This window comes from Pectinophora gossypiella, chromosome 7, assembly GCF_024362695.1.
Source record: "Pectinophora gossypiella chromosome 7, ilPecGoss1.1, whole genome shotgun sequence".
Taxonomy (NCBI): domain Eukaryota; kingdom Metazoa; phylum Arthropoda; class Insecta; order Lepidoptera; family Gelechiidae; genus Pectinophora; species Pectinophora gossypiella.
Genome location: NC_065410.1, coordinates 4,546,620 through 4,571,700, shown reverse-complemented (window position 1 = coordinate 4,571,700; position 25,081 = coordinate 4,546,620). Strand labels below are relative to the sequence as shown.

The window sequence follows — 25,081 nt, the reverse complement described above, 5'->3', positions numbered from 1 at the left end:
CGGTAGATGAAACTGGTTCATTTTACGCCATTGCACCGCTTATTAATATCTCCTTGTATTTGCATTAATAAATGATATCAATTAAAGGTTTCTCTTCAACTCTCTCTTAAAGCTAATAGACACTCAATGTAACGTACCTATTTCGGAATATTTCGGGAAAATACTATTTATAGTCGTTTTTTTTATATTTAATGTCTCAATCTATATGATATGCAAGGAGAAAAAATAAAAATCTACAAAGTAAATTCAATTGTGTTAGTGTGACATCGTAACGAAAACTTTGAGGGATAATTGAGATCATGACTCTGAGTTAATATCAAGTGGAATATTCCGTCGCAAATCTATGGAACTGAAAATAAGTAAACATATGAATTTTCCGACAGGAAATTCCATTTGATATCAACTCAGAATCATGGTCATAATCATCCTCTTCAGTATTCGTTACGATGCCACTAACACCCATACGTACGTGATATTGTAACAAATACTCAAGGTGATGATTCAGCTCATTATTCTGAGTTAATATCAAGCGATTTTACCATCGCAAGATAATTTAAAAATACAAAAATATCATCAATTTTCTGACGGAAAATTCCACTTGATTTACTCAGAATCATAGTCTGAATCATCCCCCTCAGTATTCAAAGAAAGATTGTTTTGATTTTACTCTCCCCAATCAACATTTCAACATTCTGCATACTCTCACTTAAAACATGTCGTTAAGTTCGAATTTTCCAACTCCAGGAAGCACAACACATTTTATAATTTGAGGTGTTAAATATTTTTCCAATTAACATAAAATGGACGCTAACGACCGCCAGAGAGTGCTCGCACCGTTACAATACCTACGGCTATTCCTGTCGCCATATTTCTCGTATTTTATTATTTCTCAAACCAGCCTGCCAGCATTTTAATTGGCATTATCAGCGAAAATAATGTCATTTAACTGATACGTACAAAAAATCGCGAATTAATACAACAACGCGTGACAATTTTATTAATTTTAAATTTTACACTATCGAGGAATTTATAACCTATGCCTTATACGGTGTTAAAACTATGTGGGGAATTAAAAAATAACGCATAGCTTGTTGCAATATTGATAAAACTCTGTACAAAATACCCACTTGTGAATTTAAAAACATTCCATTCCGGTTTTGGTGATCCGTAGAGTACACCACTTTTTTACTTTTTATGTTATTTGAAGTCGTAGTTCGTCGGTAATTACTAACATTTTCAATTATGCCTCCATATTGAGGAATACATAAATACTTACCACATTTTCTTCTATTTTGTTTTATTATTACCTACCTATATTTCAATATACTTAGATAAAGTTTTAAAATATCTTCGACGCGCGGTACAACTCAGATCTTTTAAAGTGCCAAACACAGTGCTGTGACTTTCCTTAGCATAGTGATGTATCAGTCGAGTTCCGGCAGCTCATTCTGTTCTATTTTGTACTTCATACTTCAGATTTGAAATAAAGAAGCAAGTCAAATGTCGCTAATTTATTACTTATCACATTTTATAGAACCTAAGGCGGAAGGCAATCATTGCCCTATTTTCTCTAAAAAAGTAGCATAAATAATGCTTCACCGACAAGAGTGTGGCTTTTAAATAGAGCCTGGAACTCAACGAGTATTTTCGTGAAAGACTTAAATCGTAGTTTATCAAAGTTTTTATTGAGACATTTTGTTTTTTAAATACATTTTGTAGTAAACTACAAACGTGTTGCTTATTGGAAGGCGTGATTCCACGATTTGACATATTTACGCAATCGTCTAATGGTTTCGCGTTCCTTAGTTAGGCCAGTAACTATACATGTCACGATTTCTACTAGTAGGCAGATTGCAAGAATACCTATAGGTACAATAAACAGATGCTATATGAAAATTAAAACTAAACAAAGTTGATATTTATAAATACCTTCTTGATCATGGAAGTTATAGAGGGCAGAAGAGGCAAGGCGATCGAATACTTTGTTAGAAACGCAATGAAAGGGACAATAGAAGGAAAGAGAGGAAGAGGAAAACCAAGAAGAGCTTAGGTACAAATGAAAGAAGGCGAAGGATAAGGCCGCGGCGCGGGCTGCCGGAAAAACAAACGTATGACATTGTACTGAGCGTTCACGGAGAGGCGTTTTTGCAGGCGTTTTCTTGAATTGTAGCGTCACATATGGTGGAAGTCAAAGAATTAGCCTTGGGTAGACAAGAATGGAGAATGCTACACTGAAAAGAGTGTGGCCCTTAAGTTAATGATGATGATGACTTGATCATGATCCGAAATACATTTTCAAAACTGATCGTTATAAGTTCTGCTTTTGAGGTATTGAAGTAGCTACAAATTTCAAATTCGTTATTTTTTATAGTTATCAACTTTTCAAAGGTTTGATTTTCACTCCACGTCATAAACGACATCGATAGGTTTTGTTGGCTGCTAAGAAGAAAATACAACGCTCAAGATTCGTTACTTTCCACTTATTTCAAACGAGTTCATATTAGATAACATCGGTATTTAATTTACTTAAGGAATATACTTGGTCTCAACTTATATTAAGTTTCATTTATTTCAATGATAACGCAGGTATTTGACGCGTTAGTTCTCAGATACGTAATATTACTTTATTTTCACTCTATATCAAACAAATTGATACATATCTATTATTCTGAAATATTTATGTTGGTATGTAAAGCCTTCGGCACACTAAAAAAGCAGTAGCAGCGCATGCGCGGCGCGGCGCATTTTGTAATACAAGAAACTGTATAAAGTGCGTCACATCAAACGCAGTATGAGTAGCAGCGGGGTGGCTGCAGTTTGTGTTAGGGCCTGCGCAGATGTTTTTTTTTTTGACGTGACTTATTGTAGATTTGCCGCAGATGGCATTAACTACTTGGCCGGACAAATGGGGAGCGCTGAAGGCTCTCACCCGGTACAACGTTTAAGACAACAGGCCTGAGGATGCCCAGTTGGGCGCGAACCTAGGCTCAGGGCGTCGCCTGAGAGGAAAACTATTTGAAAGAATTAATCGACCCTAGTTGGTCGATAGCGATAAGCGCTGATTAAGGGAAACCGTCGACCACGCCGGCGGGGTCGGTACCGGGGTGGCCTGTGCAGAGGCAGCGCGGTTCGATTTACACGAGTAAAAATCATCGAATTAGTATTTTTTTTATAAAAATAGAAACTTCTAACGCTTCCCGGTTCTAACACGGCCCAGCATTGAAACTGCCCCGCACTGATTCTGACCAGGGGGTTAAAATGGCCACAATTGATTTAATTTAAGAAGAATTCATTTATGAAGCAATTCATTTAAGAAAGCAATATTGCAATTTGACTTATGTGCATATAAAAGTAAATGTTAAACTGCAATATTGCTTTCTTAGATGAATTGCTTCGATGTGGCCATTTTAACCCCCCTGTTCCTACTTTTAGTGTGCGGCAGCCTTAAATTAAAACAGAAGAGCGGAAATTACTTAATGCGTTTTAAAGATACAACTACATTTCTTGTTATCCGACGTGAAGGCGAGGTGATTTTTTTCCAACGATAACACTTAGAGGACGAGCCACCCAAAGTTGTTATCAAGTGCACCTCAGAACACATTTAGCCGAGTTGGTTGAATAAACGTTGGAATCAACATTAAAGTTTCAACCATTCGGCACGTCCGAGGCCACCAATAAATCCGTTGATAAAAAACCGAAACGCTAATAAGTTAAAAACTGCCGACAGTAAATCGACAGTTCGCATTGACGCTTCTCAACGAAAATTGACAATTTTCGCTTTTAACTGGAGTTATTTTCAGCCAGTCTTGTACATATTGAAGTTCAAGAAATTAAAAACCTATCCATTATATAATTGGATAGTTTCCTAGGTCAAAGATAAATTATGAAATTCTGATTACTAAATAAAGACAGGTCTAAAGGACACTGACAAAAAACTTTTATTTTTTTCTATTTAACTTATTTATGAAGAAAGAAAGAAAAACGTAATAATAATTGCGACATTTTGTCACGTTTTTCTTTGACGTCACAGGTTGCTTTTTCATACAAATTCCATAGTAGTTTCGTGTTTTGACGTTTAGTATAAAGCAACTGATTTAACTACTTAGTTGGAAACGACCCTATTTTCCTTTTTGCTATTTAAACTTAATAGGTACCTAACGTTAAATAAACAGGCGCAGATTTTACAAGATAAACCTAGATTGAACATATTGACTACATACTTCCATGATGAGATCTAGGCAGTTGAAATTCTTTGAATGCTAGAGTTTAGTACTTTTATCTTTACAGCTATGTCCGTCAGAGTGTTGGGTTATATTTTGTGTGTATGAGTCTTATATAGTGGTGTTTATTTTCGCTAACATAGTTGGCTATCGACCATTATAATCCGCGATACGGCTCACCACCTATCACGATGGTCTAACAAAAAGCTCTGTGAAGCGTAGAAACTTAAGTTTAAAATCCTATGGTTGTACTTCTGACTACCCCAATTGGGAGTGTAGTCGTGAGCGTTATGTTATGTGTAGTGTATGACTATTAGTATTGGCGTGAAATAATGAAAGCTATTTCACAGTAATGTAAGTTGTTCGTTCATTAAGGTGCTGAGTGTCGATGGCCGAGCCGCGGGTGCAAGTTGCATAAATCAGAGAGGGGAATGCTGCCCGGCGCCCTAATGCGCTTTCGGTGTCAGTTGATAGCTCACACCCCCCCACCCCCTCACCTCCCCCGTCTTCCCCTTAAACCGCTCCTCACAATCATCAATGATTTTTTCTGGCACTCCGATAAATACCCTGACATTTCAAAGCTCACTTGGCGACTACAGTAATCAGAGCCAACTCTGGGAGATTTTATATTATACGCTTTAAACTTATACATATGCGTATAGCACCCGCAGGTAGGTATCAGGTTTTATGTGCGCCACATCCATATGAGTTACTCAAGCGTATGTCGTTGTGTTTCTACGCGCTGTCTCTGCCGGGGTAGATAGCGATACTGTGCGGCATTCTGGAATTATGTGACGCTTCTGTCGTTTAGGCTACTTAGGTCTTTACAACTCGTCATAGCACTGTTAGGAGAACGCGTAACTTCCATCGTAATGTCACGGGTTCGAATACCGGCGCAGGCTCTAAACCACTGAATTCGTCTTTATGATAATTAAAACACATAATGGCCCCGATTTCTGCAGACACCGCCTAATTTTATTTTAAGTTATATCCGTCATTTTCATATCCGTCGAAAAGGAAAGGGACGGATGATTCACAGCTCTTAATTTTAGGAAGAATGAGTAAATGAATGAATAACCCGGGCGAATCAAAAAGGTATGTCGCTGGTATGCAATCCGTTTGACGTGCTGTCTACTTAACTGTGTCGGGTTATTGACTGATGTAAAATTTTTAGACGGTTGTTTTAGATTTGTCCTTAAAATTGACGTGTGTTCCATAAATTTTATGCTTGTCGATTACCCGTCCCTTTCCTTTTCGGCGGATAAGAAAATGATAGATATAACTTAAAATAAAATTAGATGGTATTTACAGGAATTAGCACCAATAACGGGTTCTTACCGCGTTTAAATCAGGGACATGAGACTCCCGATATTTCGACACTATTGCAAGTGCCAAAATCACCTATCTTTCGTCTTTATGAGTTTGTATTCATGTTTGGACCATAGATAATTAGTATCACATGGTTCCCAGGATTTGTGCCACCCCTATTATATTGGACTTGAATATAACTAGCGAGGAGTAGGTGTATATATATATATACTCTACATGTCTACACTACGTGCCTACCGAGGGTTAAGGAAAACATGCGTGTTGCTATCATTCATTATGGAATGGAGTCATTTACACGTAAAATAATTCTCTCGTTATTTTTAATACAGGTATACTGTTACAGTTATTAACGTGAAGAAAATGTTCGACCAATAAACGCAGTAGAAGTTTCTTCACCGACCATAAAAGTTAGTAGAATCATTTACTCATGTAAATCTTACGTTAATGCGGTCAGTCTCCGAACGGCTCATATTTTAGACATTTTATTATCTGATGTCTTCTTGTGCAACATTTTTTTTAAATTACGGAAGGTGCTTACTGACATAGCTTTCTACGTGTTATAGTATTTACGAAAATTGGTAGGAATTATCATATATTTGAGCCATGGTAGAACACTTGCCTCTCACTTTGAGGTCGCAGGTTCGAATCCAGCACAGGCCTAAACCAATGATGCTGGAATTTGTTTTCGAATTTATGTTTCGATCACAAATTATTATTGCGTGCTCAGCGGTGAAGGAAAACACCGTGAGGAAACCCACTTTCCCGAGAAATGCATTTTCGGAGGAATGTGACCTAACCTGTATTGGGCTGGTTTTCCCTTCGCGGGTTTGAAGTGACCTTCCATATAACAGACATATATGTGCATTTTTTATCTTTGTTTTTGGGTATATAATATGATGACTCTTTTTATTACAAACCCTTTATAAATAAATTACACCCAGGCACAATAACATCTTCCACTCATTATTATTCTAATCAAAATAAAGAGAAGCAATATAGGCAGCAACATAATTCTGTACATAATGTGATCCAAATATCAAGCAACAAAAATTTATATATAAGTATGCTTCTGCCATTACATTTTATTTTGGAATAATTATGTAGGTACCAGAGTAATGAAAAAATAGGTAATTATCGCGTTAAAGCTGTACAACGCCATCTATTGTTTTTGGTGAACGTAGCCTGGAAAGTCGCTCATTATAGAAAGTAGACTAAAAGAAAGGGCACGGAATCATCTTACTTTTTCAGACAATCAAGTAATGCCTGCAGTGTCCTGGCAATGGACGATGTCGACAATGTCCCCATCGAGAATCGAACTCGAGCCTCCAGGTAAGCGACATGGTAAGCGAAACGCTCGAACCACGGCGGCTGTTCAGTGAATAAAAATAAAATAGTAAGGACGGAACGAATTGAGGGCTGGGCCACGCGCCTTACCTGCTACCTGTACCAGGGTTGAATTATTACCAACAAGAATTTTAATTTTTACACGTAGGTAGCTGTTTTTTTGCCTCTCTTCTGTTCACACACCCACGCGGTTTTAAAGGTGTGCCAAATACATTCGGAGGTATCATAGTTAACTAATTGAGCGACATAATTGGTTCAATGAACTTCTTCTTCTATCGTGTGGGTTGTGAGGTGATTACCAACCCCATCAACCCTGCTGTCAGGGTTATTATTGAGCCACCAAAGGCCCCTGACATGGCTCATGTAATGACTACTTACAACAGCGAGTAGTAACCGGGACCAACGGTTTAACGTGCCTTCCGAAGCACGGATCATCTTACTTTTTGGACAATCAGGTGATCAGCCTGTAATGCCTTAACCAAACTAGTGACAAAGTGATTCGAACCCGGGACCTCCGGATCGTGAGCCCAAAGCTCAACCACTGGACCACAGAGGCCGTTCTCAACCACTGGACCACGGAGTCCATTCAATGAACTTAAATGGCTTTTAGTATTGTGCAACTACTCACATCACTAATTTAAGAGCCACACTCGTGTCGGTGTAGCATTCTCCATTCTTGTCTACCAAAGACAAGAATGGAGATCCTTCACCTCCTTATAAGACACGACGTTCGCCTTCTCTTTAATCTGTTCCATGTAAGCTCTTCTTGGTCTTCCCCTTCCTCTCTTTGCGCAAGTACTAACTAGTGTTTATTATTTTTCGAAAGAATTCAAGGTCCGTTGTGAAACTTCAAAAAGTTATGAAGACTATTTAAATGACTTTATAAAAAGAAAACACAATGTAAACTAACAAAAATTTAAAGTTATTATAGTTATAATCTTTAAAATTAAGTTTCTATACTTACAAAAGACTAGAAAGCTAGTTTTATGAATAATAAACTAAAAAATAAACTTTAACTTTGTATTATATTGAGAAACATAAAGATAAGTAAGTATAGTTATTTATATTTACAATATTGATCGTTTATACAAAACGTCTTTAGAAGAGGTTTTTATAACGTGACATATTGTAGATTTACCCCAGATAGCATTAACTACTTGACCAGACAAATGGGGAGCGTTGAGAGCTCTCAGCCTCAAAAGTTAAACATCAAGTTTAAAGTTGCCCAATACTTTTATACGAATATCCACTTTAACTTTGTATTACGTATATTGAGAAACAAAGATATAAGTACTTATTTAAAATATTGAGCATTTACAATACAAATTTAGACAAGGTTGAGTATTAAAAAAATATGACTAAACAAGTCAATGAACCGTAACAACATTCCGATGCTAAAACCGAGTGGTTATGAAAACACAAAATACTGTTTAATCAGAATATACGCGAAGTAAAGTGACACTTCTCACTTACGCCGACCAATCGGCTCTCGATGATGATATTTCGATTAGTATCTCCAAATAAGCGAGATTTTTTTATAGTTATTTCTGTAATTCCTTCGGACATAAAAGATTTTGCAGCAGAAACGTGGATTAAAATAACGGTTTGGATAAAACTCACCGTTTTTACGAGAGAGTGTATGTAAGAGTAAGGTAATAAGTTGTGTTATGTATGAGTCGTTACTGTACTCTTCTTGGTCGGGTGAAGTTTATTTTACTAGTATACTTAAGTAACACCTGAATTTTATATTGATTTTCTCCCTTAAGCAGACAGCGTTTAAGGAAAAAGCAATTTTAGAACAAAAAGTTAGAGAACAGAATGTATAAAGCAACTTAAAACGATGACAACCATTTTATTTTATTGTAGCTAGCATTTGTACTTTATAGAGGTTACAACCCTAGTTTTATGGTAAGGTGTCATTTACTGCCTTAGACCATATGCCGTCATCTCGTTTTACCAAGATTCCAATCCCACTCTAGCCCAGATATTTCACTGCATGAAAATTAAATTAATTCACAATGCTTAGCACATACCTACGTATTAGTACCATTAACAAAGCTGTATAATTTCTTTAACGCGCACATTGGTATTCCGATTTCATTCATAGAAAAATCAAATTTCCCAAAACATACAAACGGAAAGGTAAAAAGTTTTTCAAGCCTCCGTTCCGTAATAAGACGGAAGTCTTCATCACTAAAGAAATGATAACATAGCACCACGCCTGTTTACCCGACGAGGTAGGAAGAAGATACAACACCACTCCTCGTCAGAAAAAAAACATGATAGCTATGTTACAATCTTGCAAAAATCGATAGATAACAAAGATGTTGTGAAAGTATGGCTGAAGCGTATAGTCGAAAGGTTTATAAGACTCCTTGGGCAAGGGCAGTGGACCCTACGAGGTGCGAAACAGTGTCGTAATCCTCCTGCCACCACAACTTTACGACTAAACGACCAGTTTTACTTTTTACGCCGATTTTACTCCCAAAAATAAAATCTCTTGAGACGCGTTAGGTAGGTAAGTACTTCTTCAAATTTTAAATTGTTTCGAAAACAGGAGGTTATATTATTTCGAGAATATTAAAATATCGAGAAGGGAAAGTTAAGTTGGTTTGGATACATAGAATAATAGGATTACGAAAGCAGTATATAAAGCGAAGATTGGTGGTAGGAGTGGCAGAGGAAGACCTAGAAGTACATTGACCAAATGGAGATGTCCTTAGAAAAGGTTCAGTAAGATCTACTCTGAACCGACGTGCGTGTCTTAAAAGATTGATGAATGTGGAGGAAGCAAGAGAATTATATCTGGATCGAAGCAAATTGAATTCCATAGTCTCTGCTTACCCGTTGTAAGTATGTTAAAATGTCTAATGTTAAACTAAGAAAAAATATGCAACATTCTTGCAACGAAATGAACTGAAATAAAATTACGAGTAATGAGGTGTAACAAATTACAAACAAAACTCATGTTTCACGTGTAATCTCTGGAAGGCTTCAGAATAAATGTTGAGATATCGTTGCGAGGCCGACTTATCGTTAATTTAGGGCCCCCGATTAGACTCCGCCGGCCGACATACGCTAACGAGCATTCGTTATATTTATTTTTGTTTCAACAACGGTACGGTGCGAATGTTTAGTCTTACCGACGATTGTGCGAACTTAATTGGATTGTCCGCGGGATTGTAGCGATGTCCTCCACATCGGCATGTTACTGACGTGATCAAAATCTGTCTCGCTAATCACCGCCCAGTGAAAGCATGAGCGTGAATAATCTTCTTATCCACTTATATGTGCATCTATATAATGTAGGGTGTTAGTGACATCATAACGAATACTGAGGGGATGATTCAGACCATGATTCTGAATTGATATCAAGTGGATTTTCCTATCGGAAAATTCATGAAAATTGTATTGTCTCTTTTAATTACTTTCAGTTCTGTACTTTTGCGACAGAAAATTCTACTTGATCCCCAAAGTTTTCATTACGATGTCACTAGCACCCTGTATGTACAAATAATACTTTCTATTTTTTTTGTTTCGCTGTTTCTTTTTGTTGTTTAAATAACAAGGTTAGAGTAAACTCATGACAGAAGTCAGTTAATGAACATAATTAGCCGTTAATTGTTCGTCCTTATTTGTAACTGCAATTTTACATGAAATACTTAGAAACTTTATAAACCATGGCTTATTAATTACAAAATACGTAATTTTCTTCTCATCTTAGAGAGTTTGACATACTTACTTGAATGTTAAAACCACTATAAAAGTAATAACGAGGTAGCACAGAGTGTAAGTAAAGTAAAGATAAAATACCAATAAATCGTATGCAAATAGTTATAAAACGGAACTGAAACGGGATTAATGGCTAATAAAAATATGCTTACCTTAGTAGTAGTTGTCTGTAACGGTGTTCCTGAAGACACGGCGCAGATTTCCACTTCGTATCGATCCACACCAGCTTCACGGTCTAACGATACAGCGGTGGACAGGATGCCCAGGGAGGAATCGATGTCGAACAACCTATCAACTTGTCTCCCGTCCCCAGTAACGTTCACTATGTAATACTCTAACCCCGACTTAAAGTTATTCGTCAGATTCAACACTGCCGTGCCCGCCGGCTCGTTCTCGGCCACGGACACACTTCCTACGTTCGTCCACGTGACACCTTTCAACTCAGATCCACCCATAATGACGGTAAGGTACGTCTCCGTGCTTCTTTGTTCGCTCAATACCGCCTCATCTGTGGCTTTTATGACCAGGTTCCAGCGCGCCTCGGGCATGGCCGGAGGGTACCGCAACGTAAGTGCGCCGTTGCTTCTATGCAAATCGAATAGGTCGTTCCCACCGTGAATAAGCTTGTACGTGACCAGACCATTCGTTCCTGAATCCATATCACGCGCTAGAACATTCATAATGAATATCCCGCGCCCAATGCTTCTGCTCATTCTTTCTAAGTTTATAACTGCCGCATTCATTGACACAAACGCTGGGGCATTGTCATTTATATCCTCCACAATAACAGTTACTAATTTCTCTGCAGATAGCCGTGCTGAAGTGGGCTCAGCTCTGTCGTAGGCGACCACAGTTATTCTAAAAGTGTCTATGCTTTCCCTGTCAATAGGCAATAAAGTATGTATGACCCCTGTAACATTATTTATGGCAAAATGCCGCCTACCATTGCTGGGGTCTTGGTGTGTGATGGAGTAATAAACTTTGCCATTCAAACCCGAATCTGGGTCTTCCGCGGTTACAGTTACTATGGGGGTATGTTTTGGAATACCTTCTCTAATTTGTCGTACAATAGCCGTATTCGTGAACACGGGTGCATTGTCGTTAGCGTCAATAACGTTGACAGTAAAAGATATGCTAGAAGAGAGACTCGGGCTGCCATTATCCGTGGCGGTAATATTCAGAACATATGATGTCAGATCTTCGTAATCCAATTGCTTGTGTAAAAATAGCTCACCAGAATAACTATCGATGAAAAAAGCTTCTTTTCTATTTCCAGACGTAATAGAATATTGTAATTCTTTATTAATTCCTAAGTCAGCATCAGTCGCGTGAAATTGAATGATCTTTTTATTCACAGGTTCTGTTTCTAATACAGACACGTTTAGTTGGGTTTGAGTAAATATCGGTGCGTTATCATTTTCATCTAAGACGTCTACAGTTATTGTTGTTGTCGCAGACAGGCGCACAGATTCTCCAGAATCAAATGCTAATACTGTGAGCTTATAGTGGTCTAATGTTTCTCGGTCCAACTGTTTCGAGATAATAAGTTGGCCTGTAGCTTCATCTAGTGAAAACTTGCCCATATCGTCTCCTCCTATTAGTTTATAATATACGTCCCCATTTAGACCCTCATCAACATCGGTCGAGTGTACTCTTAAGATAGAAGCGCCAACAGCTGTTCCTTCAGAAACTTCTACTTTGTATGGAGTTCTGACAAATATCGGGGCGTTGTCATTTACATCTGTTATATAAATTGTTACTCTCACAGAATCCGTCAATTTTGTCTTTCCATTGTCACTGACCGTCACAGTTAATGTGATATAATTTTGCCCAGAGTTATGTGCCAAACTTTCTCTATCGAATGATTTCAATGTTTTTATAAATCCATTTCTTGAATCGATTCTAAAATCATTCTGTGCAATCGGTAAACTAAAAGTAAGTTCGGCATTGCGCCCTATATCTCTATCAGTTGCAGTCAATTTTCCGACAAAAGTGTCTGGTGGCTCATTTTCTTTTATTTTGAATATGAATGTAGTATTAGTAAACTGCGGGCTATTATCATTTTCATCCAATACGTGAATGACAACTGGCACCTGAGAGGATCTGGGAGGTTTGCCATGATCTGTTGCGACTATTGTTAGAGAATAGTAATCTCTTTCTTCTCTATCCAGTGGACTCTTCACATACAAAAATCCATCCGGGAATACGCCAAATTTGCCATCAGTATTTCCTTCAGCTATTGTATAGGATATAGTACCACTCTCGCCTAAGTCAGCATCTGATGCGGATATGGCAAAAAACCGCGTATTGACAAGAGTAGATTCAAGTAAAGACGTTTCATATGAAGTGTGATCAAACACAGGGGTATGGTCATTTACATCGTCTATAATTGCGGTGATGATATGTTTTGTAGCTAAAGCTGGGCTGCCATTATCTGTTGCTGTAACTTCAATAGATACAACACTACCGGGTTCATTAGAGATGGGTTTATTTAAGTAGATAACTCCAGTTGTTTCGGATATCCTAAAAATGTTATCAGGATTATAAGTCAATGTATAAAATATCGTCCTGTTTGAACCGGAGTCTCTGTCATTAGCTCTTGCAAAATATACTTCTTGTCCTACAGCCATATTTTCAGGTATATGAATTTCATCTTTATCTTCAATGAATATCGGATAATTATCATTTACGTCGAGCACCAGTATATTAACCGTAGTAAAACCGAACGCCACACCACTCTTAGCCATGATTTTTAAATGATATGTCATTTTCTCCTCACGATCAATATTCGAAACTGTAGTAATAATTCCACTTTTTTCGTCGATTTTAAAAACTTGTTTAGGATCGCCTTCCAGAATATAATAAGACAATGTATCGCTTGATATTCTGGCGCTAACTTTACCTACAAATCGACCAGTTTTAGCATTAGATGTTCCTTCATCTTCAAGTATTTTAAACGTATATCCATTATAGCCATCAAATTCAAGACCTTTTCGTTGTGATAACTTCACTATCTCTACTATTGCATCTTCGGACGCACGTCTGTTACCTTTGTCCTTGCAAGATATTTTTAACGAATACATAGTTTTTGAGGCTTTACGGAAATCTTTTTGCAAAACAACATTTCCTGTCCATGGCTCTACGTCAAAGTAACCATCTCCTCCACTTTCAAGTTTATACATTATTCTTGCATTATCACCTTCATCATCATCAAATGCTTTAACTTGTAGAACATTAGAGCCTATAGATAGATCTTCACTGATACTTTCAATATATCTTCGTGGGTAAAAAGTTGGGTCATTGTCATTAACATCTAATACCTTGAGATATATTGTGGCAGTGGACGATTGTGGTGGAAAACCTTGATCCTTGGCAAGAACTTGTATCTCGTACAATGGTATTTTTTCTCTATCTAATTCAACCACTGTACTTAATTGTCCTGTGATAGGGTCCAATATGAAAGTGTTAGGATACTTCCTTTCAATGCTTGGAGGCAGATAATATGAAACCGATCCATTTGTACCCTGATCATAATCAGATGCTGTCAATATCAGTATTTCTTTTATCGGCTTTATATTTTCATGGAGAGTGGCATTTATTGTAGACTGTGGAAAAGTAGGTGCTTCATCGTTTTCATCCAAGATCGTTATTTTTAACCTTGTGTATGCCCATTTAGGGTTTGGACCGCCATCTCTTGCTGAAACGTTCAATTCGACAGAGCCTTGTATTTCACGGTCTAAAATCGACTTAGTTGTTACTAATCCGGTTAGATGATCGATAAAGAACCATTGCTGTTGATTACCATCATAAAAATCATAATAAATTTCCGCATTGACACCTGTATCTTCATCTGTAGCTGTAATACTAGCTACATAAGTTCCAGGTGGTGCTAGTTCACTCAAAATAGCCGAATATTCTGATTTCTCAAAAACAGGTTCATGATCATTAACATCATTGACATGGATCACTAAAAATGAGGTGGCCGTGCGAGCAGGTGTACCTTTATCTGTAGCTACCACGGTTAAATTGTACTTACTTATTTCTTCTCTGTCTAATATTCCATTTACATACACTATATAGACACTTGATGAGTTTTCTAATCGAAAGTGATTCAGCTCATTACCGGAGACTATCCTAACGCTAGTAATTCCATTCATCCCAGCATCCAAGTCGGTTACTGTAATTGCAGCTACAAGTGATCCGTTTTTGGCATTTTCGTCGACTGTTGCAAAATTGGCAGTAGATGGGACATACGTAAACGTTATAACAGGATCATGATCATTTGCATCAATGAGGTTTACCGTGACATACGTTCTTGCGTCTTGTCGAGGCACCCCGTGATCTTTAGCGATGACAGTCAATACACATGTCATGTTACAAGTCATATTGCTGCAGTATTTTGGACAATTTAATTTCTTAGTTGTTGTAATCACTCCAGATTCCGGATCTACTGCGAACTGTTTTTCTGTATCCGTCACTTCATATGTAATTTTACTATTATCTCCTAAATCACTGTCTGTAGCTGTTACTTTTAAAACTGTAGTTCCAGGCGGCACACTTTCATTTAAAGATACGGAAAAGTCACTTTGATCAAAAATAGGAGGATTATCATTTACATCTAAAATGCTTACGTTCACTTGAAGATACCCGTATTTTGGTGGATTACCACCATCACGTGCCGATATGTTCAGAATATAAAAATCGGTTGTTTCTCTATCCAATTTACCAGTTGTCTCTAGATGCAAATAGGAAGTCTGGCCACTAGGATTCACTGTAACGTTTAACCGAAATTTTCCCTCACTATCACCATCAATTATTCGGTAATCGTTCGTGATACCATTCTCCCCTATATCTTTATCAGTTGCAGCATCTAACAACAACTTCGTCCCAGCAGCAGCACTTTCAGAGAATGCCACTGCTATGCTCGGCTCCGGGAATTCAGGATAATTATCATTCACGTCGGTTACGCGCAATCGCACCTCTATCGGGTATGTTGGCTGACTCGATAGGACTACAAATGCATAGCGGTCGACGCTCTCTCGGTCGAGAACCACATTTGTCCTGATCTCCCCGGTCACAGGGTCCAGGACGAACTCTTTAGGGGGTTCGTTGAAGCGGTAGGTGAAGCCAGGCTTGGTGGGTATCCGGCCGACGACGGTGCCGGCGGGCTGGTCTTCGGGCACTCGCAGGTCGACGCCGGTGTCGACGGCACGGGACTGCATCTGCTCGGCGGCGGCGCCTGCGCTGCTGAGCACCACCACCAGCGCCACCAGCGCCACGTGCCATCGCCCCATCCTCGTCATGACGTGGGCAGCACCATTGCAGGGTTGCGTCCTCTCCAGGGCAAGTGGACGAGCGCCGGGAGCGCTCGCTGTGTCCCGTTCGCGCAGAGTCGCGCGCTCGCTCGCCTCAGGTATGCAACATGGCCGCTACGACCTGCGCGCGCACGAATATCTCACGGAGAGTGCGACCCGCCGCTGCGCCTACGCCGTCACATTCATTCGTAAACACACGTGACACACACACAATCCACTGTTCTACGAGTGTTACGTCCCTACGAGTACGGTTTACATTTACACTGTCAGCACAAAACTTTATGTCACAAATATCCAGCGGAATGGATCACACTCGCACTTTTCAGTGATGTTTTTGTCAGTTTGACAGGTGGTTGTAGCGCGGGTGCGGCATGCGGGCTGCGCGGCGGCTGTCACGGCACTGGCAGGCGGAGGCTTTCACGCCGCCTCCCCCCGCCCCGCCCGCGCCCCGCGCGCCTCCCCCGCAGCTTTGAAAGCTCCGACTGCGAGCTGCGTGATGATGATGCCAAGATAATGGCCGCCGAAGGATTCTACTATTTATTGTTCGATACGAGTCACTCACTATTCCAAGAAAAAGTCCGGCACAGGTAGATTTTAAAAACATAATACAACAGTGCCATTTTTTCGAATTGAGTAATTTATAACGTCCGGAAGTTGTTTGCGTGATAACGGATTATGATTAGGCTATAATTTAAGGAAAACATTGTCATTATTTAATAAGTATTAATAGGTACTCAAATAATGACCAATAATTCAAGCAAATTTTTTTTTTATTTTCAATCATGAATAATACTTCTTGTCAAACTTACGCGTTGAACTCTTTTGTATGAAAAGATAACAAACTGACTATTGACCATGTCTACTATAATCAGTATTTATTATTATTTATTTATTGCTGTTCTAATTGTATGACATAATATTTATTAAAAACACATTTTGCCTGTAAATAGGTATAAATCTCTAAAAATGTCATCTAAAATTTAAATTGTGTGAACTTGTTGCATTAAAATAATATACTAATTAATACTAATGGATTTTTGAATACGAACGTATGTTTTTTTTATTCTTCTTTAAAATAATTTTAGTAGATTTTAAAGCTTTCATGCAAATCCTAATTAGAAAACGAGTAGTATATAATATGTAAATAAGAGTAAAGTATATAATTTATATTTAACAATAATTTTCCACGTTCATCACAATTTAACATAAAATAACAAATACTTTATTTTCATTAAGGTTCAAATAATGACTTGAAGGCCATCTCCTAAACTATACGGGAACTAAAATAGAAGGCTAACCAAAAAGACTTCTACCAAGAAGCTCTTTCGTTACCTCGCGACGTACTTCTGTAATCTTCCAACAGATGGCGTTACGGTCACAAAAGCTCTCTCAGGTTCAGAGCCCGCTACAATCAATATTAACATGACAAACAGTATTTTTACCAGACACCAATGTGCCGTATCGTAGGTTTTAATGTATTCGCTCAAAGCAAACACGTTTTGCTTATCATATTTAATGGCATCAACATCATTAATTAACTCGGACATTTATCAAGCAAAAGCACTTTGCTCTTTCAATGCTTAGCCAATCTATTTATAAGATAAGTGTCTTTCCTAGTGACAACTAAGCAAGGTTTTGAGTGGGCCGAATTGAATTAATAATTAGGACGAGAAAATGGACATAGGGTTTTATTTAAAATACATTGTTTCTAAATCTGATTTTTCAGCGTTTGATCCAACATCAAAGAGTTCTTAAGCCATAGATGGCCTTAGTTATTTTAGGCCGTACCCAAGTTAAATAACAGCTATCAAACTGCGCAGTTGCGGCCCTTTTTGTCTGGATAAAAATAACCATTGTATTCATACCTAAGTAAAGTATTACATTTCTATAGGAACACTTGTTGCATGAAGCTTTGACGTCACCCCCCTTCCCTGTGGCTGCTGATGCCAGGGGGCCGCGCCTCCACGGTGGGCTGACTGACGTAAAACCCTACGTTCATGAATGGAATGGATCCCAAACCTACCATCATATACCAACGCAGCATATCACCACTATAGTCGTATTCGGTAACAAATGAATATCTTTTCCGATATCTCCTTCGGTTGCTAGAATTTCTTTCGCTTCGTCATTTTTGGAGTACGTATTGTGAGTAAACAAATATGGAGCCTGAATTGCCAGTTTGTTACATATGCCTACTATAAGACTATTGCCGACGCAGCAAACCCTTCGTTAGCGTTAACATCTAGATTGAGGACAAACGACGACACGTTCCGCAGACTCAATATTATTTCCCCACTATTTCGACATTTACTTTTTGATGTATAATTTTAGATTGTCACTACTTATTCTTGTATCGAACAAGTTAGGTTCTTTTAGTTTTAATTAATATAAGTTTAAATATTGTAATTTCAATTACTGAAATTAAATAGTTTTATAAATCATTTCGGTTTTTTTTCGATCCTCCGGCAGCAGCCTACGTAATTGGCGCAGTCGGTAGGATACTCACGAGTAGATCCGTGGGCACCATAACTCTTCGCACATCAAGAGTGATCGCCGCAAATCTCTCGGGTAGCTATTGAGCTCCGTTCCTGAGTATCCTGAATCTACGAACCAGCTGCCGCCAAGAGGAGAATCCAGACTTCGATTCAAGAGAGGAACCAGAGATGAGATATATGTGAGTACACTTGAACTGTTCTCGTGTTGCTTGCTATTTTTACCCCCTAGTTCTCTTTAGTTTTACACAATTTTTCATCCATCGAAAAATTCCCTCCCGCGGGAACCTGCATCTCGACAGGCTCGCCGCCACGTAGTAGATAGTAATAGGATAATAAATCTAAATTCATTAGGTAAGGATATAAAAATGGCAGTCGATAGAGATAATGTCTACAAAGCACTGCGCATGGTCCCGGAGTTTGATGGGAACCCGAATGTGCTCACAAGATTCATAAGAATCTGTGATCAGATAGTAATCGAATATATGAGCAATGATCCAGGTAGTGAATTAACTAACTCGTGTGTATTAAACGGAATACTTAATAAAATCACCGGTTCCGCAGCAAGCATTATCAACTCCAATGGAATTCCTGATAATTGGTTGGGTATTCGTACGGCGTTAGTTAATAATTTTTCGGATCAACGTGACGAGACAGCACTGTACAACGACCTCTCATTAGCAACGCAGGGTAATAGAACACCGCAGGAATTTTACGCGGAATGCCAAACCTTATTCAGCACGATAATGACTTACGTGACATTACATGACTCTATACAGACGACTATTGAGGCAAAGCGAACTTTATATAAGAAGGTCGCTATGCAGGCATTTGTTCGAGGGTTGAAAGAACCCTTAGGGTCCCGAATACGGTGTATGCGTCCCGAGACCATCGAGAAAGCTCTCGAGTATGTGCAGGACGAACTTAACGCTATGTATTTGCAACAGCGTAGTGATGTACCAAGGTCCCAATACAAGCAGTCCACCCCGTCTAATCAGAATTACCAAGCGCCGCCAATACCATTCAACTGGCCAGCCCCTATGGCACAACGCGCTATGCCACCCGCGCCTCAGCCGTTTAAATTCCACGTTCCACCAAATCAGCCGCAACTTCGTATGCCTACTCGTACGCAACAAATGTTCCGCGCTCTACCACCTAATTACAACCCCAATAGTAACGTGTTCCGGTTACCACCCAAAAATCATTCACCGCAAAACTTTCCTAAACCCATGAGTGGTGTACAGCATTTCGTCCCTAAACAGTTACCCCATACTATGATGACAGGACATGATTGGCGTAAATCAGGCAATCCACCACCAACAAGTTATTTTAAAACCCGCGAAATGAACATGAATGAGTGTGCAAGTCCCGACGATTCATATTACAATTCCGAGTACTACTGCGAACCTGAGTACGTTTACTACGCGGATTACGATAATACTTATCCTGTTGAATATGACACCAGTGCATATCGTTGCGATACGACAGACAATCAGCTGAGCGATGAAGGTCAACCACAGCCAGGCACCAGCCAGGTTGAGCAGGATTTTCAGACGGCTTCGATATTAAAAAAGCCAAAATAGAATTAAACTTGCAAACTCAACGTCAACTGCCGTACATAAAAATTTCAAATCCACCACTTAAACTTTTAATAGATACCGGTGCAAATCAATCTTTTATTAGTCCCGAAGCTGTTGAAAAATACTTTTCGCAGTTTCCTCTCAACTACGATCCCTTTGAAGTTACGAATGTTCACGCCACAAGTAGGAACGACTATTCTATCACGTTACCTTGTTTCACCGAGTTCAATGACAACGATAGTATCAAGTTATTTGTATACCGTTTTCATGACTACTTTGATGGACTTATAGGATTGGACTTACTGACGACTTGGGAAGCAAAAATTGACTTAAAGCACGGTAATTTAGTTACGCGATCTGCTATAAATCCAATAAGAATGTACAATTCACATAATGTTAACCTTTATGAGGATATCATCCCCGCCGGTACTTCCAAATTGATTCGAATCCCCATTGATGCACCCGACGGTGACGTCATCATCCCACAGCAGGTAATTTGTAACTGTATGATTTACGAGTGTCTAACTACTGTATCTAATAACCGTGGCTATTTAGAAGTCGAAAATACAACGTCAAACGACATTATATTTTCACTCGATCACCCCGCCCGAGCCGAGTTGTTCAACGTAGAGTGCACGCGCACCACACAAGCTATGTTGCGCGAGCAGGACGTGGTATCGCGATTGCGTACGGACCATCTTAACGAAGAGGAAAAAGCTAATCTCACTACTCTTTGTTCCCGTTACGCAGACGTTTTTTATATCGATGGTGAAGCCCTAACTTTCACCAATAAAATTAAACATCGCATTAGAACAACTGACGAGGTCCCCGTGTACACGAAAAGCTATCGCTACCCATTCGTTCACCGACAGGAAGTTAGAGATCAGATAACTAAGATGTTAGACCAGGGTATTATACGACCATCGGACTCTGCCTGGAGCTCACCCATCTGGGTAGTACCCAAGAAAGCGGATGCTTCTGGTAAGCAAAAATGGCGTCTAGTAGTCGATTTTCGTAAACTTAACGAAAAGACTATAGATGATAAGTACCCGATACCCAACATTGCCGATGTCCTTGACAAGCTAGGGAAATGCCAGTACTTTACTACCTTAGACTTGGCAAGTGGTTTCTATCAGGTAGAAATGGACCCGCAGGACATCCCCAAGACAGCCTTTAACGTCGAGCATGGTCATTTCGAATTTCTTCGAATGCCTATGGGACTTAAAAACTCGCCTTCCACCTTCCAACGAGTTATGGATAATGTCCTTAGAGGTCTTCAAAACGAGATATGCCTTGTCTACCTTGACGACATCATTGTGTTCAGCACATCCCTTCAGGAACACATGATTAACCTGGAAAAGGTTTTCCAACGCCTTCGAGAATCCAATTTTAAGATCCAAATGGATAAATCGGAATTCTTTAAACTTGAAACGGCTTATTTAGGTCATATCATCAGTAGTGATGGCATAAAACCTAACCCGGACAAGATTTCAGCCATACAGAGGTATCCAATCCCAAAAACCCCCAAGGAAATTAAGCAGTTCCTAGGTCTTCTCGGTTATTACCGTAAATTCATCCCCGACTTTGCTCGCATAACAAAACCTTTTACCCAATGTTTAAAAAAAGGTAGAAAAATCACGTTAGACTCCGACTATGTTAACTGCTTCGAGAGATGTAGAACTCTTCTCACTAATGACCCCATACTTCAGTACCCTGACTTCAATAAGGAGTTTATACTGACCACAGATGCTTCAAACGTAGCTATTGGAGCTATATTATCCCAAGGGCCTATAGGATCGGACAAGCCCGTGTGCTACGCTTCTCGCACTCTTAACGAGAGCGAAATGAATTATAGTACCATCGAGAAAGAACTTCTTGCCATAGTTTGGGCTACAAAGTACTTCCGACCATATCTCTTTGGACGTAAGTTTAGGATACTGACTGACCACAAACCACTCCAGTGGATGATGAATTTAAAAGAACCAAATTCACGTCTAACTAGATGGCGACTAAGACTTAGTGAGTACGACTTCACAGTTGTATACAAGAAAGGCAAGCACAATACTAATGCCGACGCCCTTTCTCGTATTGAGATCCATAATGAGGAGGTTGAGTCCTTAATTAAGGAAATTGAGGAGCTCAGTTCACTCCTAGGCAACCCTTCTGAAAAACCACCGACTCTAGCTGACTCATCGACTAACACCGTACATACTGCTAACGAACATCCCATCCTAGAAGTCCCAATTACAGACGAACCCCTTAATAAGTTTCACCGACAAATCCGTTTCACTGTAGTTAGTGACGTTAAACGTAAACCGGTAATGACTAAGCCATTCGACACTCACACGAGTGTAGCTGTTCAATTGTCCGAATCAAATCTAGAGAACGATGTAGTTAACGCTATAAAAGAATATGTCAACCCTAAAGTCAAAACCGCAATCTTAATAAATCCACCCTTAGCCATGTACTCTATCATCCCGATCATCCAGGACAAGTTCAAAAGTTCTTCTATGAACCTTGTTTTATCCAAGGTTGAACTGGAGAACGTCAAGGAATATCTTCGCCAACAAGATATAATTCGCCATTACCATGACGGTAAGACTAACCACCGTGGCATTCACGAGTGTTATCTCGCTCTATCACGAAGATATTTCTGGCCTAAAATGAAGGAGCACATAACTAAATTTATTAACGAATGTACAATATGTGGACAAGCTAAATACGATAGGAATCCCATTAGACCACAATTTAATCTGGTACCTCCAGCTACAAAACCGTTTGAGATAATTCACATGGATTTATTCACTGTGCAAAGTGAAAAATACGTAACTTTCATCGATGTTTTCACGAAGTACGGACAAGCGTACCATTTACGTGACGGCACAGCTGTTAGTATCTTGCAAGCGTTACTGTTATACTGTACTCATCACGGTCTCCCTATGACTATAATAACTGACAATGGAACTGAATTCACCAACCAACTTTTCTCTGAATTTACCCGACTTCATAAGATAAATCATCATAAAGTTCTTGCCCACTCCCCAAATGACAATGGTAACATAGAGCGTTTCCACTTGACTGTACTTGAACACCTCAGAATATTAAAATTGCAACATAAGGACGAGCCAATTGTCAATCTTATGCCATATGCAATTATCGCTTACAATAGCTCTATACACTCTTTTACTAAATGCAGACCGTTTGACTTGCTGACTGGACATTTTGACGCACGTGATACCCTCGACATGGATCTTACGCAACACTTATTGCAACAGTACACGCAAAATCATAAAGAGCAAATGGAAAAAGTGTATGAAATAGTTAACGAATCTTCACTTGCTAATCGTACCGCGTTAATAGAGAGCCGCAATAAAGACCGCGAGCCCGAAGTAGAATATTCACCGCAACAACAAGTTTTTATTAAAAATCCTTTCGCGAGCCGACAAAAAACCGCACCGCGTTATACCCAGGACACTGTTCTCGCCGACTTACCCATACATATTTATACCTCGAAGAAACGTGGCCCCGTGGCTAAATCGCGCCTGAAACGTGTTCCTAAATTGTTACAGAATTCCGCTGTTACTGGTGATCCGTCTGACTCGACCTCAAGAGATAAGACTTGAAAGCCTTGACGATGGACCTGGACTTTTACCTTACAAACTTGGAGCTACTAGACTGACAACCCATTACCATACTTTCCTTCAATACGTACAACTGGACGAGATTGAAAACAAAATTAATCTGTTACAGGCTCAATTACTTACCTACAATTCGCGACTTAGTAACGACACTTACCTTCTATACGAGTTACAAATAACTTATCTTACGAGTAAGCTTGGCAAAGTATTAAGTCAGTTAAGATCATTAGAACCAAACCGCGCTAAAAGAGGTCTTGTAGACAGCCTGGGCTCTGTAATAAAAAGTATATCTGGTAACTTAGACTACACTGACGCTTTGAAATATAATAACGCTATCAATTACTTACAGAAAAATCAAGATAAAGTTGTATCCGAGTTAAATAATCACGTTAGTTTGAGTAAAGAATGGATGTCACGACACAGCAGTGCATTAGCCCAGCTGATTGAGAACCAAAATAAAATTAATGCCACTTTAGAGTTACTCTTGGACAAGGAAACCTATAGAGAAAGTAGTTTAATTAAATATGCGAAATTTGCCCAAATTTTAGAAATAGTCACTGAAAATGTAGAGGACCTTATGTCAGAAATAATTAGGTTGGAAAATACGTTAGCTTTTATTCGTGCCTCTAGCACGCATCATTCTATGATAGATGTAGAAGTGTTAGAAACTATGATACGTAAATTAAAATTAATTTATAATAAAGATCAAATTTTAAACTTAGAATTGAGAGAATATTACGATATGATTAAACCTGGGTTTTATTACATAGATAGGCAAATAGTTATCATTTTTAGATTCCCTATAGTTTCAAAAAGTACTTATGACTTGTATAGACTCTCTATAGTGCCTAATAAAAAGCACTTAGCTCTCATCCCCTCTTATCCTTTCATAGCAATCAATACTGAGAATAAGTTCGTGTACATAGAGGCAGAATGCCCGAAGTTAAATAACTGGTATCTCTGCGAGGAGAACATTAACCACCAGATTCGCACCAAGTCTGACTGTATACAACATCTCATTACTAATCAAGCTCTGGAGAATTCCTGCCACTTTACAGAGGTATCACTATCCAGAGAAGCCATGGAGAAGCTCGATGACCAGCACTACGTCGTGTCCTTCCCACAACCCACGAAAGTACGCCTAACCTGCGGAAGAGAAGACATCAACTCACTGCAGGGAAGTTATCTCGCTACTATCCCCGTCAACTGCTACCTGCGAACACCGGAGTTCACTATTACCAATGATAACGATGAGATAAAAGGCCAGCCTCTGAAACTTATGAAGATACCATATGATGAAGAAAAACGCCCTACCACTACATCTCATATTAATCTCCACTCTATTAATCTCAAGGGATTGCATGAGATAGAAGATAGGATCATGATGGAGGCTCCTCTTCAACTGGAACGAGCGCAACCAAACGCCCTGTA

The 25,081-nt window shown here is 39.1% G+C and overlaps 1 protein-coding gene across 1 annotated transcript in view; it reads right to left on the bottom strand.

The window, feature by feature from the left end:
* LOC126368152 (cadherin-related tumor suppressor) overlaps positions 1-16,319 on the bottom strand; it is a 151,595-nt gene extending 135,276 nt beyond the window's left edge. Inside the window, exon 1 of the mRNA XM_050012031.1 lies at positions 10,778-16,319. Within this exon, the coding sequence (XP_049867988.1) occupies positions 10,778-15,928 (5,151 nt within the window). The 5' untranslated portion in view covers positions 15,929-16,319. The remainder of the gene's footprint in view (positions 1-10,777) is intronic.
* Positions 16,320-25,081: the final 8,762 nt, after the last annotated feature.